At 34.2% G+C, this 11844-nt stretch overlaps 2 protein-coding genes across 5 annotated transcripts in view; one reads left to right on the forward strand and one right to left on the reverse strand.

Moving 5' to 3' along the window:
- The window catches only part of LOC126746487 (histamine H2 receptor), a 29080-nt gene extending 20826 nt beyond the window's left edge, over positions 1-8254 (reverse strand). Inside the window, exon 1 of the mRNA XM_050454775.1 lies at positions 8012-8254. The gene's annotated coding sequence lies outside the window, so the exon portion shown is untranslated. The remainder of the gene's footprint in view (positions 1-8011) is intronic.
- LOC126746500 (uncharacterized) lies at positions 871-10123 on the forward strand. 4 transcript variants are annotated; one of them, XM_050454793.1, is made up of 7 exons: positions 871-1059; positions 7354-7658; positions 8968-9165; positions 9221-9355; positions 9411-9586; positions 9640-9885; positions 9942-10123. In XM_050454793.1, exons 3-7 carry the CDS (start codon positions 9000-9002, stop codon positions 10032-10034), a joined length of 816 nt encoding a protein of 271 aa, XP_050310750.1. In that variant the 5' UTR covers positions 871-1059; positions 7354-7658; positions 8968-8999; the 3' UTR covers positions 10035-10123. The 4 variants fall into 4 exon arrangements, with proteins under 4 accessions (XP_050310750.1, XP_050310749.1, XP_050310751.1 ...); XM_050454792.1 differs by lacking the exon at positions 7354-7658; XM_050454794.1 differs by lacking the exon at positions 7354-7658 and having other exon boundaries at positions 874-971.
- The last annotated feature ends 1721 nt before the right edge of the window (positions 10124-11844 follow it).

Here is an 11844-nt window from a genome sequence, read left to right on the forward strand (position 1 = left end):
AGTGAAGTTTTATGTTTTGCTAAAACAAGGACATTGGTATTTCCTATACTGTAGTTGTGCATGTCATTGTTCTTGGTTAAATTTAGCGGTGTTTTTATATACATAGATTTTGGAATACAAATACTTAATCTATGTTGATGGCTTGTTCCCATAACATGATGCTGAAAGGTGCCATACCATGGTAAATATTTATTTATTTATTGTACTTATCAGATTTACTACAAAATTAAATAATTCCTATTATAAAATACAGTGTATAGTGACAACAAGTTATACTAAGGTTTTGAGAATTTTTTTATAACTAATATTAAAAATATCCACACTATCTTGAATTGTATTGTAAATCTGACACATATTAAATAGGGGTGATCAATTCACGGTTATTTTGGGCATAAGGTATATAGAAGGTAAGATTTCGTCTCGTATTATATACTAGAATATTAAAATGCAGTTTTGCTAAAAATTCGGAATCGTTAAGAAAACCGTTATTTATTTTATACAAGTAGAACATGCAACATGTCTTCCCACCTGTTTGAAGATGTTCTAACTTGAATCCTTTCAATTGTAATCTCGTGCCATTCATAAAACGGGCTCCATATTATACTCCTGCGTTTTCCAATATATACTTCTAATAAAACATAAGTATAACTGTTTTAAGCAGTGTGAATTTTTACAGCCTTTGGTGTTTCGTCCAATACATTCATACATCTTACTAATTCCCAGATCTTTCACTTGTGTTATTCGGGTTAGGGCAGAATTCTGTATTTTGTAAGTAGATATGATAGGGTATAGTTTCCTAGTAAAAGTAGGGACAGAACATTTGCTTAGCTTTTTTTTAGGTTAAGTAATCATTTGTCAATCATTTGTCAAGTGTTTCTAAAATATAAATCATCCGTGTATAATAAAAAAGATGCTGAATTAATATCCTGAGTAATACTATTTACAAACAGCAAAAACAACAGTGGACAAAGGTGGGACCTCTAATTATATATTAAGTAAGATGTATATTTATAAAAAAATGGCTTCAAATACCTTTGTTGACAACGCTGCAATTAGACGGTAATTACTAATATTTCATTTATCTCCGTTTTTAAAATTGGGCACACTTTATCCTTTTTCCATTCAACTGGAAAAGCATTAGTTTTACAACTTAGATTGAACAAATATAACAATGGGTAACAGAACATAAAGTAAAATAGGAGAAGGTCCAAGTTTTTTAATTTTAAAAGGGCATAGTTCGCTTTTCCCACTTCTGAGTAAATGTGGTCTAGCTGTACGTTCCAATTTGTCTGACTATCCACATATGTGTCCAAGAACTTCACCATGATAAAGGTATTTATTAGAATAGTCCTAGAAACATTTTTGTCGAAATGTGTTTGGATTTGGACAGTCTTTTCTTCATTTAGGATAAGTTGGTTAGTTGAGCACCAATAGCAATTTTCTGTATGAAAGTCTGTTATTCAGCTTAGCAGCTATTCCCACTGAAGTATCATCGGCAAACTTTGCAGTCTTACCAGGAATAATAATGGTGCAAGTATGGATCCTTAAGGAGCACCTACGTTGACAATATCTTAATGGTTAGACTCTACTCCATTAGGTTTATTAATACTTTCCTTTCGGTTAAAAAAGTCGTAGAAAATTTCTCTTAGTTTCCAAATATGATGATGTAGTTTGGCTTCAAAAATCTCGGATTCAGGGTATTAAACGAATCCAATTTCTCCCTTATAAAGCTTACAAGCTCAACCCCTATTCGGTAGATATTCCGGCCCAGACCCCATGTTGGCTGTCGTTAAGGAGCACTTTTTCCAGAAACTTAGAAAATCGGCTGAGAATTGATATTGACCTTAGTTTTCAGTAGCTTGGTAATCACCCTTTTTAAAAACTGGAACTATTTTAGCTATTTTTAACAAAAATGGAAATGTTCCTGATATAGCAAAGCTGTATTAATAATAATTGCCAACGGTTTAGCCACTTCATTTGTCACGGCTTTAATGACTTTTAATTAACAGATGCCTTATTTTTAAGATTCTTTATTACTACCAGTACTTCACCTCTCACCTGTGGTTGGAGTAGGTAGCAAATGGTTAGTTGTTGGTCAGATACTTCCTTTCTATCAATTGCTTTTAATTTCCTTTTTTGCTCATTTCATCATTAACTATACACCAAACCTGGTTCGCGATGTTCTTAGATTTGGCGATTTTTTCTGCATTATGATTTATCTTTTTTATATTCCTTTTGCATAATTTTATATCGCGTGTGAGAAGTACAGCATCTTTTGTTTGCGTCTTTCTTTTCCAATCCTTAATTCGCCACTATATCAAGGATCCTTTTTGATATTGAAAGGTTTTTTCTTTTGACACATAACTCGTTATAGTTGTAAGTGCATATTTGTAAAAATGACTCAAATGCCTTGTTTGCATCGGGTGACTCAATGGCGTACCAACTTTCAAAGCAAAGTTACCTTAGTTATTTAAGATTTTTTATTGATTCATTCTCAGTTTCAGTGGTTTTGATGCATATTTTTAGTTCTTGTAGGAGATGGTCAGATAGATGTAAAGGCGGGAACAGACTAAGCAAACATTGTTGAGCAACAGCTGAACAACTGTTGAGCAAGAGTTGATCAACTGTTGGCAAACAAACGTCGATGATTGTTGGAAGACATCGGCGAACCTTGTTGCTAAAAAGTTCGTTCAGTCAAGCCAAAATGTGCGACGAAGACGATGCTTTACTCGCATGGTGCACGTTTTTATTAATGAAAATTAAAAAATCGCGTAACTGCAGAAAGCGACGGTGGTGGCAAAGAAGTATATTCGCAAACAGAAAACGGAAGTTTTTACGAGAACTAAGAATGGAAGACCAAATGCTGTTCAAAAACTTTACTCGAGTTAATGCAACAGTATTTGAAAGTCTCATCGTTATGATTGGCCCTAAAATTGCAAAAAAAAATACAAACTTTCGGGAAGCCATATGCGTGAAAACAAGATTAATGATAACTTTAAGGTTTTTAGCCACTGGAGATTCATATGTCAGTCTAATGTATATATTTCAAATTTCTGAACAGCTAATTGGTACTATAGTTCCTGAAACTTGCGAAGCCCTTATAGAAGCATTGGCAGATCATATTCAGGTAAGGAAAGAAATCAAATTCTTTTTTCCTTATTTAATCAAATAAAAACATAAGAACGTAATATAGTTTTTATGAAATGTCCGTAGAGTTATCCGCTTGGGATTCAATTAGGGCGTCAATAAAGCTATGTTCATTTGGACTATCTTGATCAGAAGGATGTTGAATGCTTGTTGATGTATAATAAGGAGATGGAGCTGGTGCGTAAGAGAGCGAACTTGAGACAGGTGATATAGTTGGTAGTGGCAAATTCGTTGTTCTTGGAGTAAACTGCCCGTGTGAATGATAAAGTATTCGCATATCAGCATCATGGAGAACGCAATTAATTTTATGTTTTACATCAGCTCGAACAAATGCATCATACGTTCGTAATTTATTTGCCACGTCTTCCCCATATACTTCAAAGTTATCCCTTACTCTGCGATTTTCTGTAAGTGTTTTTATTGATTTAAAAGCTTCATCCATTTGAGGATCAGACAAATTTGGGCGCTTTCCCGAGGTTTTTTTTCCCACTGGAACCAACTGCCATACGGGGTCTCGTTGTGACGGTTCTGATTCTATTCCAATATTATGAGGATCCGAAGGGTTTAACTGCTTTCCAGAACAGTTCTTTCTTATTGTTGCCAACTGCTTCACTGTGTCATGAGGTGTTTCTGATTGCTGTAATTGAAGAATGCTTGAGGAACCTTCAGTAAGGATGGTTTCTGATGAATCCTCGTATTGTTGCGTGTTTTCCAAGTCCTGAAACAAAGTATACATGCCTATAGTATGGGTATAATAATAATATGCAGAGTACATATTTAGATGTTGGAAGGTCATAGGGCACTTAATGAACAATTGCGGCCTTAATTGGATATCCTTTTTTTTCAGTTACCAGATTCACCTGAAAAGTGGCTCAAAATTTCCGATAACTATGAAAGCTTATGGAATTTTCCTCAATGCTTAGGAGCCATTGACGGTAAACACGTCGTACTACAATGCCCCTTTAGAATATTATAATTACAAGGGCACTTTCAGTATTGTCCTTATGGCAGTAGTAGATGCAAAGTATCGGTTTTTATACGTAAACGTGGGATGTCAAGGACGAATTTCAGATGATGGTGTTTTTAAAAATACACTTTTCGCGAGAAAACTAAATAATGGGACTTTAAATTTACCAGCTGAAAAACTCCTGCCAGGACAACAGGACGGAACAACACCTTTTGTATTTGTTTGCGACGATGCGTTTCCTCTACAGGAGAACCTGATGAAACCATTTTCCGGCGAACATTTGAAGGAGACGTTCCAACGCTCATTTAATTACAGATTATCGCGAGCAAGACGAGTAGTGGAAAATGCTTTTGGCGTTATGTCGTCTGTATTTCGAGTTTTGCGAAAGCCCTTGCTTTTGCAACCTACTACTGCTGAAATAATTGTTCTTACATGTTGCTACTTATATAATTTTTTACAAGATACTAAAACAATCATGGGCTGTTATGCTCCCCCTGGAACCTATGGCAATCAAGATGTTTCAACGGGCATTTTGGTTCATGGATCTTGGCAAAACAAACCAGAACCTTCATCTACATTTAAGAAGTTAAATAGAATTGGTAGAAAATCAACCAGAGTAGCACAGGAAGTTCGAGAACAATTTGCACATTATTTTTCAGGTCATGGAAGAGTGCCTTGGCAAGATAGAATGGAATAAAATAATATGTTTCATTATAAAGAAATAAAAAAGTTTACTTACTTGTTCTTAAGTATCTCTCGTATGTTTTGGTGTATTCTTGTCTTTTAAAAACATGAAATGTTTATATCCAAACCAACGGGACACGTATAATTCATTTGTTCCTTGGCCAGGTTTTGTGACGCTTTTTGCACATTCCCGTCTAAACTGGGTTTGCAGAACTTTCCATTTCCTCTCAATTTCTTCTCGGGATACTTCTAGAACGGTCGCTATAATATTGAATGCGTCAGTTCGTTTATTTTTGTTTTTTTAAGCTTCATTTTCGGGATTCCATATATTTGAATATTCCCTTATAAGCTCTATCAAATTTAGAACTTGGTCTTCTGACCAATCGTGCGACATTTTCAAATGAATTGAACGTTACTCTGCCGATGTACCGCTCTCGAATGCCTGAATTAAACTAAACGCATATTGACAAGTTTGCGCGCGTATACACCGGCGAAACTGTTGACGCGCACTGTTGGTCAACATTTCCTTTGATGTACCGCGTCGGGAGCGAACATCATGCAACAGTTTGCAACAACTGTTAAGCAACACGTATAAATTGAGCCAACTCACAAGTTGCTCAACAATGTTTGCTTAGTCTGTTCCCGCCTTAAGAGTACATATAACAAAACAATTTCCTATATTTGTTATCATATAATCAATAGATGAGGATGATACACTTGTTGCTATGGTCGCTATCCTTGTCGAGGTCAGTTCAGTATTTGGTCATTTCACAACTACATTTAAATCTCCTGATTCACTTGACGATCTAAGAAATTTATGAAAATTGCCAGAAGGTTGTCTGTAGGTGATCGCAACTATTAACTTTAGAGATATGCTTATCCCCCTTTAAATAATTTTTGAGAAAGACCTTCAAGTTGAGGCTCATGAGGCTTATTAGTTTATAGTCAGTAGTGCATCGTTTTGCTCGTTGTTTTTTTGGAATTGGAATGACTACAGATTGCAGCCAATCTTCAGGTATGTCTCCAGTCGTGTACACCACATTAAGCGGTTTGACTAAGAATCCAATGTTATATATTTCCCCTTTGATCAATTGTAGCAGCTCCATTTAGTTTTTGCAGATTTTATTGCAAATAAAACGTTACTTTTTAAAATGTTTGGTTCTTCGTCTATATCAGCACGAAGTTGGATTCATTCGAACTATGTCATTAAACACCTCATATACTTTACTACAGACTGAAATTTTTATAATTTCAAGGTTAGGTGTCCAAAAAGGGAAAAGTAGAGAACTGGGTGTCCTATATAAGACAATCAATCATCTCCTTCGCTCGGCTGTTATAAATATAATTATTTTCAAATTTTATTCACGTCAGGGGCAATAATAATAAAATTGTAGTTCAAGGTAGATTACAGGGCTAAAACAATCAGCACGCGAGAGCTTTGGTAAATAATTACTTTTCTAATTGCCTGACGATGCATACAGGGTGATTTTTAATGTTAAATGTATATCTTTAGACACGGAACAGAAATGCGTGTCTTAAATATATATATATATATATTGTTTTAGAAACATAATCACCAACCTAAAATTAAACTACGGACCTGTTCTTACCGTTAAATTAGCAAGTGGTGACACAGAACCGGACTTAAAACTTAATTTGTATAAAGTTGATTTTTTCAGTTTTATATGCCACATGGCGAAATGGGTCAAGTTCGAAGATATGCTTTACTTTTATATATTGATTTTGGTCAGAGGGTAATAAAAGTAAGAAAACTGCCTTACCTTTATATGATATATCACGGAAAAGATTTACTATACTGTAATTCAACAAGAAAGGTTGAAAAGAAAATTTTACGACCCAGGGTTATTTTTATAGAAATTCGGTGTTTCTTTATTGTCGCTGGAAGAAGCGACGTTTTTATTGATTATAAAACTTAAATTACTATTTAAAAAAAATAAAACACATTTTTTATCCACACAAACATATACATAATAACATTATCGGCCATCGTTTATAATTAAATTCATATCTGTTTACGCAGCTTACCGACTCGTCATTAAAATTGTTTGTAGTGAAAACACAAACGACCCGATATTGATATTATTATAAAGGGAACCTATTTATGGAAAAAAGAACACTTTTTTCAGTATTTAACCTTAATTAACACTTCTGAGTCTAATTGAAGATATTCCGGTTCGGTAGTATGGCAGCAATGCACTCTACAAGCCTAATTATTCTTGTAGATATCGGATAGAAATAAAACAGAATATGCCAGAAATACAACCAATAAAAAAAAAACAGTAATTAAACTCAGATTTCCTATGCATGTAAATCTAGCCTTATTAGTGATTTGACATTAAATATCTGTCAAATAGCTTGGTGACTTCGAACAATACTCAAGTAACTATGTATTATTGCTTGACTTTAAAGATGCGTCCTCACGTAACGTAAACTTCGTTACAAGTTTTGTTAAAAAAAAAAACGAATTTAACGCATTTTGGTGAGACACCTAAAAACACTATTCCACTAAACAAATTAAATTGTTTATTTTTTAGGCTGATCGCGCCATCGCAAGCTAAAAAGGATATGATTTAATTTTATAATGAGAAGTTGCAACCAACGACAAGAATTTAATATACACTTTAATGAACTTGTTATTGTGTCCTTCGCTCATTTCCTATTTTAGGATATATGAAGGTTTTATTTTTGGGACGTTTCGGGTACGGGGCAATCTACATATACCGAAAAATTTCCAATATAAATGCAAAAGTTAGAAAGGGCAACAAGTCTCTCCTCCCTTTAAATATGCTGATTTGGGGACGAACTTTATAGTGTCAAGGCGGTTCGATGTGATTTAAAGGTAAAAAAATCTTCGAGCGTTACTTCGATTTCTCTTCACAGGATTATTTTATGCTTTGATATATGAACATTTATAAAAAAAATCCTTAGGGGAGTTAAAGGATTCTCTCATATCTCGTAAGTATACTACTGATGGGCATATTCAAGGGGTGTTGAGATCAGCATCCTTGAAAGATATAATACTTTCAGAAATTAACCTTGGAGGAAGATACAATATTCTAAATAGTCCTAGGTTTTATCATTATTTGCCTATTTTAAAACTATACCAAAAACACCCTTAGACTGCAGACATAATATATCATTAATGTACTGAAATCACCATAGGTCTCTTTTTATATGAACAAATACACAAACCTTATTAATTCCAGCCTTTTTTTTGTAAAATCAAATCCAAACCATTGGAGTGTATATTGAAAAATTCACTTAATCCATGCCAATCCACACCGCACTAACACCCCCCGAAATCCAGTCAAAATAACTCGAAAACTCTGGATTAACTTGGAGTAAATAACAAACCCGTGTTAGACCGTCTATCCAGAGCGAAAAAAGCGGACACTTTGACGCGAAAATTGCGCCAAGTTGAAATTATTTGAATCGGTCTTGACACTTGCGCAACGTGCACGAACGCTTCTTTCGCACCGGGCGCTTTCTTATCCATTATTTCGTCAAAGAACGTCATTATAACGTGACATTTTTGACCCGACCTGCTTTAAAATGATTTTTGCAATTTTATAATATATGGGTGTACATGAATTTTTATGTGATTTTAATAGAAAAAAATTCATTCTTGCGCTGCGTCACCTAAATCATGGTTATCAATTAACACATTTGATAGTAGCAGTAGTAATTGAATTATTATAAGAGTATTAGTCCAAAAAATTGCAGTTTTACACATATATAATAATCAACTCTTCCCATTATTCACACATCAGTCTAATTTAAATTCATTTATTTAAAATAGGAAACCCTAATACAAAAGAAACTAATTAAATCTATTCTATTTAAAAATGTAGTTTTAGCAAACGTACTTAAAAACAGTGCAACGTTTATATCACACTAAACTAATAATAAATACAAAAAAAAACACAAGACAAAAATCACACAAATTGCATATCTGTACAAGACTAAGTGTTTTGATAGGATTTATATTTACATAATACGCATAGTCTGATTAAGCATATATTTTTTTAGTAATTTTTTAGAGTTTGCAACTGTTTGAATGCAATAAAAACCAATAAATCCCAAATATATCCGTTACTACATTCAGTACATTTCATAGCGCCTTCAAAAGTGTATAATATATTTAACAGGTGTCAAAAGTCATAACAGAAAAACCCCCGAAATGATTTCTCAAGAATTAAATGGAAGCGCCTCCAAAGAGAAGGATTGTGCGTTGGACAACCATGTTTTGAAACAGGCTCTTCTAATGGTAGAAGTGGGAATCGAGCTGAAAGATCGATATAGCGCCGGGGATAAATATATTCGCCATTTAAAAACGTTTGTAAATGGTAAGGGTCGCCCTTCATCCCCCTTTAACAGGGTATACAGACCGTTTAATTTTAGGGGCGGAAAAGGCTGTAGCAGCCCTACAGCTCACCTCACGATCATCACTTGACCTGGCGGAAAAACTGCTTCAGTCCAACCTAAAGTCGCAGAAACTGTCGGAGAACTTGAAACACGAGTTCGAAAACTTACTAAGTACCACTTGTATTGCCCTATGGACTTATTAGAGTACTCCTTGTATAATTTTAAGGTGTAATCCAGAGGGAAATAAGCACCATGGAGACGAGACCCCGTGACGAGGACGCTCCACAGTGCGAGGGCCTAAATCTGGATCAATTGGCGGATAAAATTAAATCGCTCGAAACGAGAAATCGGAGTTCTGATAATAGTTTAGTGGCTAATCCTTCCAGTTCTAAAAGTTCTAAGGTACCAAAGGCCTAAGTAAAAAACTTTCCTAAAAAACTCCTTAATGAATTTAGATCGACATAAATGAAAAGTACCCAGAAAACCTATCCAGAGAATCCCTAATTGACCTAAACAACATTAATCTCCCTCCAGTACCCGAAGATATTTTCACAAGTTTCTCTAATAAGCCGATCCGCACCTCCAGTTTGTCCTCACTGAAGAGCATGCGCAAGATCAAACTCTTTCTGCAAAAAGCTGAAAGTTCTGATGACGATGAAAGTTCCGAAAATGACGATCATGATTATTCCAGATTGGTCTATGTGCGGTTAATGGACGGGTTCTTGATTTGTAATGGTAAATTGTGTTTCTTTTTTAGGGTGATAGTGACGAATGCAAAAACTTAAGTTGCCACAGTCCCTCCTCCAAAAAGCTTCAGTTGGGCAACATCAAAGAGGAAACCCAAGATTGAGGAGATGGTGTCAACAGTTTTGCAAGAAAAGTTGTTTTTTAAATAAATTTCGCATAATACTTAAATAAATTGATTTGGGATAAACTGTTTTATGGAATTTATGTTGAAGGATCAGGCATGTAGGTTGCAATGGAATTAAATTCCCTATAATTTGATATCCATTCACTGCTGTTTTATACAGAAGAAAGTAAGCAATAACGCAATTTACTCAAAAACTATTCAGTTTCAGAAGAAAACTCAAAGTAAATTTATTGAAGAGAACTTAATTCCTCTTAGTCTGATATGCGTTGCAACCCTCAGTACTCTTTTATAATAAAGAAACAGCAAATAACAACCTTAAGAACAAAAAACTAGACACACCTATTGGTTCAGCATTTTCCTATTTACTCAAAAACCATTCAATTTCAGAAGAAAATTCTAAATACATTTTTTAAAAAGAATTCGATTTCTTTGATCTGATATTTATTACAACCCTCATTACTCTATAATCAAGAAACAGCAAATAACAACTTTATGTAAAAAAACTAGGGGCACGTATTGGGTCAAGTTTTTCCCAATTACTTTTGATCTGATATAACTTATTATAACCCTTAAAATCTCGTTATATTTCGTTATGTCTGTGAGTATTTGGTCCATCAAGGTCCAAGAGCCAACGAATTGGATGTCTTAGAATAAATATGGTAATAACAAGATTTTTATTTATTATCGGACATTTTTGGGCATAACTTTGGAACTAGTTGACATATTTTTACAATTTTTTCACGCTTATATTCAGAGCTTCCTGAGGATTCATTTGAGTGTAGAAACATGGTTTTGGGTTAAAAATGTTGGTAGTTAAGGCAGTTTTGGCTGGGGTATGTTTTTTTGCAAATTTTTTTTTTGGCAATATTTTCACGAACTAATTAAAATATTCTTAAAAGGTTTCCGGGCAAAGAAAGGATATTTAATTACCAATATTTTCATGTGCGAACGTTTTTCGTACCTCTAAAATTCTCTGAGCTAGAGGTAATTTGATCCATCAAGGTCCAAGAGTCTCCGATTTTGAGGTTTTAGAACGAATATTGTAATAACTAGATGTTAACTTATTAGCGGGCATTTTTGGGCATAACTTTGGAACCAGTTAAAATATTTTCATAATTTTTTCACATTAATATTAAGGACGCCCCGATAATTAATTTGAGGGTTGAAACGTAGTTTTAGGTTCAGAATTTTGGTAGTTAGGGCAGTTTTGGTTGAGGCATGTTTTTTTTCTTGTTTTCTTGGCAAATGCTCACTTCTTTGGCAATATTTTCACGAACTATTGTCAAAGAAGTTATTGGTCAATATTCAAAGCTTCCTGAGGATTAATTTGAGTGTTATCATCGCTTGAAACGCGGTTCTGGGCTAAAAAATTTGGTAGTTAAAGAAGATTTGGTTGGAGCATGTTTTTTTGCTAATTTTCTTGGCAAATGCTCATTTTTTTTTACGAACTAATTGGAATATTCTTAAATAGTTATCGGAGAATTTAATTACCACTTGTTTTATATGCGAGCATTTTTTGTACATCAAAAAATTTTTAATATGAAAGAAACTGGGTCCACCAAGCTCCAAGAGCCACCGAATTTGAGGTTTTGAAGCGAATTTTACAATAACTAGATTTTTATTGATTAGCGGACATTTTTAACTTTGGAACCACAAATTTTTTCACACTATTATTTAGGACTTCCTGAGGGTGAATTTAAGAGGAAAAACACGAGTCTGGGACAAAAATTTCACTAGTTAGGACAGTTTTGATGGGGACATGTCAAATTTTCACTATTATTGAGAATAT

The sequence above is a fragment of the Anthonomus grandis genome, chromosome 17, assembly GCF_022605725.1.
Source record: "Anthonomus grandis grandis chromosome 17, icAntGran1.3, whole genome shotgun sequence".
NCBI classification, from domain to species: Eukaryota; Metazoa; Arthropoda; class Insecta; order Coleoptera; family Curculionidae; genus Anthonomus; species Anthonomus grandis.

Bases quoted from the DNA above. Each gene is read 5' to 3' on its own strand.
- LOC126746500 (XM_050454793.1), top strand. From the start codon at position 9,000: ATGATTTCTCAAGAATTAAATGGAAGCGCCTCCAAAGAGAAGGATTGT. The intron at 9,166-9,220 runs GTAAGGGTCGCC...GTTTAATTTTAG, and splicing joins TTTAAAAACGTTTGTAAATG to GGGCGGAAAAGGCTGTAGCA. The intron at 9,587-9,639 runs GTACCAAAGGCC...TAATGAATTTAG, and splicing joins CCAGTTCTAAAAGTTCTAAG to ATCGACATAAATGAAAAGTA.